Below are 7,557 nucleotides of genomic sequence, written 5' to 3' on the forward strand. Positions count from 1 at the left end.
TTTACTTTATTGCAAAACTGGAATTGGTCACTGGTCATTTCAAAATCGACAGACGAAAATAGTCGACCCACGTGCGTTTTAAGAGATCCAGAGCCGAAATATTTATGTAGAGGTTTAGTTCAGCCCGGGATTATTCATTAAATATTCATTTTTATGTTTGACTAAAGCTCATAATCGTGTTTTTTAAATAACGATCAGAAAGCTATCAGTGTTTTTTACATTTTTGTGTTTGAATTTAATCATATGACTGTTGTATCGTAGTGAGCTCCTTTGCCCTCATCACTTAGAAGCAGCATATCTTAATTCCAATTTTAAAAGAAATACGACTGTTGATTGGTATAGCCTATTACAGCAGACGCAACGGAAGTGTAAATCTGACCGTTAAAACCAACGTGTTTTTAAATGTTCGTAAGCAATTCAGACACGTTGAGATCATCATTCTAAGAATGGAAATTGTTCTACTTTGACAAGGCTTCGCATTGTCGTAATTGTAGCGCGTTTGGTATGTTTTTTAGTAGGCTATTTGCATATTCTCGAGGTATCTTAATGACAGTTCTATTTCTTAGACCCATTATGAACACTGTAACTGCTGCTTAGTTCAATTCGTTTTGGAATATTGCATCATGTCTGAGAGTATGAAACATACCCTTGTTTACAAATAATTCGTTTGTGAATTATTTAACAAACTTAATGGATGGATCTAATTTTCTCTGCGAAATACCTATTAAGATCATTCTTGTCAGAATAAAGAGTAAGCCAAGGAATGTCCCATTCGTGTGTCTTGATAACGTGCCGCCGCTGTCTCCTGGAAATGAGAGCAGCATTAGACCTAGATCAGCTAAAAAGGTATGAAGTGACTTTCACTGTTAATGACAACAGCCTATTCCCAGCCAGCACGTTATGATTAAACATACGTAACTGTATCTTTTTTTAAGAGGCTCTTATCTTTTTATAACTGCTCCAAATTGCTTTAAAACCCTGCGTTACAAATTCATTTACACACCTTATACTCAAGCCCTTATGTATGACTGATGGCCTACTGACCAGACATGTGTACAGATACTGGTAGGCTACAAACTGTTATAGACTATGAGGTATGTATAACCTGTATTATAATATGCCACTAGTGCCCTTGAGACCATTTTCACTGGGAAACAGAAATGGCTTTGCCTTCTGACAACCTCACTTTAGGCTCTCCCAAAAAGGCGGTTTGTTTATATAATATCTTTCCACCAGCAAGCCCTGTGTCGACACACGTAGATCTCTGAGTGCCCTCTATGCGTTAATTGAAATAGTAAAGACAACTGGCAGGTGTGACGTGCCACGCCTGGTGTGTCCGACAATCTATAAAAAAGGGTTTGACGTGGGGGTGTATTGTTTGGCCTTGCTGCTCCGAGTTAAGGCTGAAGAACTGTTAATGATCAATGAAATATACAAAAGTTGCTCTGTTGGGAGGAGGAGGATAGGCGTTAAAATACGAGATATAGATGCATAGAGGAATATACAATCACCTAGGCTAGCTCTCCACTTCTCATCTACTGACACAATAGTATATTTTTTCATGCATCTTTATATATATATATATATATTCCCCATAGTAGCGTTTTCAAATTCGGAACTGCACCAACAGGGAAACCGACGGTACTTCTACCTGGTCATAATGAAATTAAAATAGTCGCGGCTTCGATTTTCACATGATTTCCAGGACATTTAGAAGAGGGCGTGTGTGTAATATTCAATACAAGCTGCGTACCGTCGGCACATTTATCATCCTATTACGGTAACAAATCTCGGTCCAATACATGAAAGGTAAAATGAATTACCAACGTTAAGTCGTCAATAAAGTCATTTCAGTAAATGGTGTCTCCGATGACTCCCGCATTATTCAACGAGCTTTATCAGCACCTTGGAAATTACGTCGCACTTCTTGCAGCGTGTAATATGGCCCTGGGTACCTTGATAAAGCGCCTTTCCAGCGAATAGTGACAGTGCTTTTGACCGGGTTTTATTCACCCTCTGGTGATGAACGCCAAGCTGATCAGGCGGAATGAGGAGTAATTAAAACCTATAAATTATCTTTTGCGGCCCCTCTCAAGACGTCTCTTGCAGGCAAGATAAGAACCGGAGTCCTAATTTACCGCCTGAAAAGGACTGCGCTTCACAATGGCTAGTTGGCTAAATAGCATATTGATAGTGTCCTAATTAGAAATTTATTAAGTACCCACTCGAGCTTTTCGAATAAAGATTTCAACTGCTGCCTGTTTTATATGAATAAATGTTAAATGGTCTAAAGTTTCATTTTAAATGATTTATATAATTGTTTTTTGAGCGTTGCCAGTTCTTTCTTGTTACAACAAATTGTTGAAATTCCTGTATTTCATGTGTAAACTAATTACGGAAAATAAAGATTTATTCGTGTTATTTGGAGATTTTTTGTTTAACCTACCTTTTAATGTTTATGATTCAAATGCTCGGCTTTGTCAGAGATTTTGTATAAATGGATTATTTATAGGCCTACCAGATAGCCATATTCTCTGTATGACAGTACGTGCGTGTCTCTGTGTGTCTGTGTACACGTGCGTTCGTGTGTGCTCGCGCGCGTGAGATAGTGGGACAGAATTAGAATATTTTGCCTTTTACCTTGTGTGCGTGTGTGGGCTTTAGAGGCTGTGTAGCATTTCAGTCTTTCGTGACCTTTAGGCAGCAGGAAAACCTCGTATTTGATCCAAGTATTGACATCTGTAAGAAGTTGTTCTTATTGCTGAATACTTTTTTTTTTAAGGAAAAATTAAATTAATATGTCTTCTAAGTTTGACTGATGGTTAATCTCTTCAAAGACACATCCTTTCTACAGTAAAAATATTATCATAATTGCCATAGCCTTTAGTATGCTTCTCGCAGAATCCATGTAGTTCTAAATAATAATAATAATAATAATAATAACAATAATAATAATAATAATAATAATAATAATAATAATAATATACGTACATTAGCTTGGCTTATGATTATAGTCGAAGATGTTACTCAGACAAACAAAGTCATGAGCCATTGAGCGAAAAGCTTATCATTATCTTTTTCTTTGATTGGCGATTATCAATGAACTTTTTACTCTGGTTATTCACCTATTCAGCTGCTGCTAAACTTAGCCATTGTTCAGGTCTTCTAATCGCTGTGGGCCATCTACGCATTGTTCTTTCGAAATGCTTCATTATGTATGCGAAATTAGTAATATTGCGTAGCCTACATTAGCCTATCTGAAAATTTTCCTCACTATGTTCTTGGTGCAATGCACCCATAACCAGTGTAGAAACGTCCCTCTTCTTTAGGAACATCCATTCACTTTGGATTGAATTACAAACGTACAATCTTGTTTGGTCTCTGAAATTTAGCTATTATTTATTTGCAGAGGATCGTAAAATTCGATTGGACAACGTCTCTTGTGTCAGTGAGGATGTCCTAACGCCATTGGCCCATTGCACGTGTGTATTCACTCACGTGCTTCCGGTTGATAAAAAAGTATGTGACTGGCAAAACGATTTTAGAAAGAGTTTGGAAGCCTTGAGCTGATATACTGTGAAGCGGGGCAGGGACAGAGGAGCATCACACAATGCATTGTCAGTTAAGGACAGACGCTGTATTTTGACACTTGAAACGCGTTGACAAAGGGAATCATTCCGATGGTGTAACAGTAACATTTTCTCAAGGTATTTGATATACCTTTACAGTATTATAGACTATATTAACTCGTTTTCGTAATTATCTGGATACGACATAAGGCAACAAGTGGAATTTTGGCGTGGAAAAGAGCGACTCAGCTGTCCCAGTTATGGAGGAGCAAAAGGATCAAAATAGCCGTGATTCGACCGAGGGTGAGAACGTTTCACTCTCTCCGAATATTCCGTCTCCTCCGATTTTGCCTCACCAGGCAGCACAGCAAGTACACAGAACCACTAACTTTTTTATAGATAATATTCTACGGCCGGACTTCGGTTGCAAGAAGGACCTTGTGAACCGGGAGCGGGCACAAACATCGGGCAGAGAGAACGTCAACCCCTTGATTATAAGGCCATCTCACGCAAGCAGCCTTTGCCAGGATTCGAACTGTAGTAGTGACAGCACTTCATCGTCTTCGTCGTCCTCGCCGTCCTCCAAGCAGACTCCGTCAAAGCTTGTCGAGGGGAGTGGAAGTACTACACCAAGATATGGAGAAAACGCAACGTCGATAACGGTTGTGAATTCTAGTAATGGAGGATCTTCGTCTGGTTTTAAAGAATCACAGCCGCTTCTTTGGCCTGCATGGGTGTACTGCACGAGATATTCAGACAGACCATCATCTGGTAAGGCGCTAGTTTCTTAACTCGATACATGTATTTGTATTCATCATAATTTTATGTGGCTCCATAGGCAGTTTGGTTGTTCGACACCCACACGCGTACACACATTCGGGCGAGAACAGAGTGGAGAGAGAGAAGAAGGCAGAGGGAAGGGAAAAAAGAGAGGAATTTCTGTTTACATCAACAGACTTAACTACAGTTCGCGAATCTACTACTAGATTGTAATCGAGACCTGGGATTGCTTCATAAATACCTAAATAGGGTTCTTTATTCTAGAAAAAACTCGTTGTGGTTTTAGACAGTACATGTGTAAATATTTGTCTGAGACATTTAGCTAACATTAGTCACTGAAGCCACAACATCAAAACATTTCCTTTCTAAGAATAGCATGTTCAATCGTTTTTCTTTTTCTTTTCTTTTTCTTTTCTTTTCTTCTTTTTTTTTTTTTAAATTTCTGGTGCTGTGGATTTGACCCCCAGTATCCTCTTATTTGGATAAGGTAAAATGTAAACAGTGAAGTCGGCGATAAATATCAGAACCTCGTTTTACCTCTTGTATAGTTTGTAATGTGCTTTAAGCTAGCCTTTTCAGTGCATCTTTGGCTACTTATGCAGTGTCGCCGAATCGGTTGCACAGAATCATGAACATTATTTTTTAAAATAAATTAGCCTAAACGTGCTCTTATATAACATTCATCAGAAATAATCATTTACACAAATGGTGTTACAGCAAGGGAAGCACAGTTACTGAGATTCTACAGTCACAGTACAGTATTTGCTGCTACCCTTAAATGTATTCAAATTCAAAGGTGTAACTATGGTGAAATTCTAAAAGCTATGTCTGATTGACAAATTCGATGGATTTGCTGCTGCAGCCTTTTGTGAATGCAATTACTTTCCAAATACGTTCATCGTCTGACACGAGTTGTGCCCGGTGGCTAGTTGGAAAAGATACTTTGATTGACTTCACTGATTGACTGACTGATTGAGCTATCAGTCTCTGGTCTTGAGCAGTAGCCTACTTAGTCTACATATATACTTCGATTCTATTTGCTCTAATAGCTCTAACCTGCCTGAGCAATTTTTTTGGTGTTAAGAAAGGCTTGCTGTGGTAACTTAGAGTGTAATATTATGGTAGGACTGTATGTATACGGCCTATTACAAACAATACACACAAAATGGCTCAGTAAAAAGTCCATTATTATCAATAATCATTTAAATATTTTAGAGGAATAAGATTACAGAGTTCATATTGACGTGAAAAGTCATCAGTTAACACGGAAATTAGCCCTTGGAACCGATTAGATTATATTGTTACTTTCAGTTATTCAGCGGTGCCATAGAAACGTCAGTATTTGCCTCTGTAGTATCCCTATAAAACAGTTAAAATCTAAACTAGTTTGGAATTTGGCTATTATAAGAAACCAAAACCTACAAATATTATTTACTGTAAACTAAATTCTATAAACTAAACTTTCCATTATACACTATAAACAAACTTAACATTAGGGTGCTCATGTTGGTTTTAAAGTGTTCAACACTAGCTTCCAGTACTGTCTGACAGTGGCACAATATGGAGTGCTACAGAGAAATGAATAAACATTCGACATTTCTGTTAATATCATTGAACAGAGGTGCTACCATATTTTGATTAAGTATTTTCTTGTCGCAGTGCCTTGCACATTTTTGTCATTTCATCAAAACGTTTAAAGTTAATTAAACAGGATATACATTGCTTGAACTGCAACAAATGCAGAACACGTTAATACCATATTTTAATATAATTTACTAACTCCTAGGAATTTTTAGAAATATATATTTCGAGTTACTGGGAGCAAGACACCGTTGCTGAGAATGCTGATGCTCTGAGGCAAAGTCAGATCTCGCGTGCCTCGAAAATTGAGGCCTACCTGAGGACTACAGATGTGGCAGCTTATTACGAAGGCAGTGTTGCGCCTATTCACGCGCAGCGGAACGATCGAAGAATTTAGCGTTCTTTGGATATGTCATAAGTTTGAGACGCGGTGGCTCTGTCTTAAAGTTTGTGATTATATTCTGCCTGTTTTAGATGTTTTAGTTCTCTACAGTTTACTCAACGGACCGTACATGAACTTGAGAATGGCCACCGGGGGAAATTTCGAATTTTCTGCTCAATTGTTCAGTTGTACTATATGGGAAAATTCACCTGTAATTCCACCTGCAGATGAGAGCTATTTCAGATTAGGATTCAGCTGTCCCTCATAAAGCACCGATGCTTTTTTTTACTAGCTAAGAGGCTATTACGTCAGCCGATTATGAAGACGACGTGTCAACGATAACAACATGAACGAAATAAGCCTATTAAAAGCCTACGCGGCCTGTGATTCCACAATTCCAGTTGTTTTGCAAATGATTTGAAAGTAAGAAAGATAGTAAGAATGATAGAAAGAAAGAAAGGAAGAAGAAAAACAGTCCCAGTGTGTCATGGAGCCGCAGACCTGCGTGTAAAACGTATAGTGCTTCAAGTAGCTCTGCTCAGGCAAATAGCACTTGCTTATAGGGCGATGTCCAACGATATTTCAATCAAACTGTTGTCAAGGTTCATGCGCTTTAGGCAGGCTATTTCCCATCAAGTGTGGGTGTAAAATATTCATGAGGCTTCATGATATTTATGTCTTCGTTTTATTGTTGTTTCTACACCAGGCCCAAGGACACGAAAATTGAAAAAGAAGAAAAGCGAGAAAGAAGACAAGCGACCGAGAACCGCTTTTACGGCTGAACAGCTGCAAAGACTTAAAGCCGAGTTTCAGGCGAATCGCTACATAACCGAGCAGCGAAGACAGTCACTGGCACAGGAACTGAATCTGAATGAATCGCAAATTAAAATCTGGTTTCAAAATAAGAGGGCGAAAATTAAAAAAGCCAGTGGCTACAAGAACGGCCTGGCCCTTCAGCTCATGGCACAGGGACTGTACAACCATTCCACTACCACCATTCAAGAGGACAAGGATGATAGCGAATAGTTGGCCTCTTTTTCGCCCTCAGATCGGCCTTCGTCGCTGAATAGGGGAGATGTGATTTTTTCATATTGTTTTGTAAAACAAACGACTAAAGCCACTATTTAAACATTTAAACATATCTGTCTATTGAATAATACATGGACACACACACATAGGCCTATATAAAACACGAACCTTATTAAGATTTATATATAACCAAACAATAAGATGTATATGTTTAAT

The 7,557-nt window shown here is 38.4% G+C and overlaps 1 protein-coding gene across 1 annotated transcript; it reads left to right on the forward strand.

The window, feature by feature from the left end:
• Positions 1-3,829: 3,829 nt before the first annotated feature.
• en1b (engrailed homeobox 1b) lies at positions 3,830-7,338 on the forward strand. The gene is made up of 2 exons (XM_030780733.1): positions 3,830-4,340; positions 7,019-7,338. The coding sequence occupies exons 1-2, from the start codon at positions 3,830-3,832 to the stop codon at positions 7,336-7,338; spliced, it is 831 nt and encodes a 276-aa protein (XP_030636593.1).
• Positions 7,339-7,557: the final 219 nt, after the last annotated feature.

This window comes from Chanos chanos, chromosome 7 (genome assembly GCF_902362185.1).
Source record: "Chanos chanos chromosome 7, fChaCha1.1, whole genome shotgun sequence".
Classification (NCBI taxonomy): domain Eukaryota; kingdom Metazoa; phylum Chordata; class Actinopteri; order Gonorynchiformes; family Chanidae; genus Chanos; species Chanos chanos.

Coding starts and splice junctions, on each gene's coding strand:
- en1b (XM_030780733.1), top strand. CDS start 3,830: ATGGAGGAGCAAAAGGATCAAAATAGCCGTGATTCGACCGAGGGTGAG. Junction 4,341..7,018: donor TTCAGACAGACCATCATCTG/GTAAGGCGCTAG, acceptor TTTCTACACCAG/GCCCAAGGACACGAAAATTG.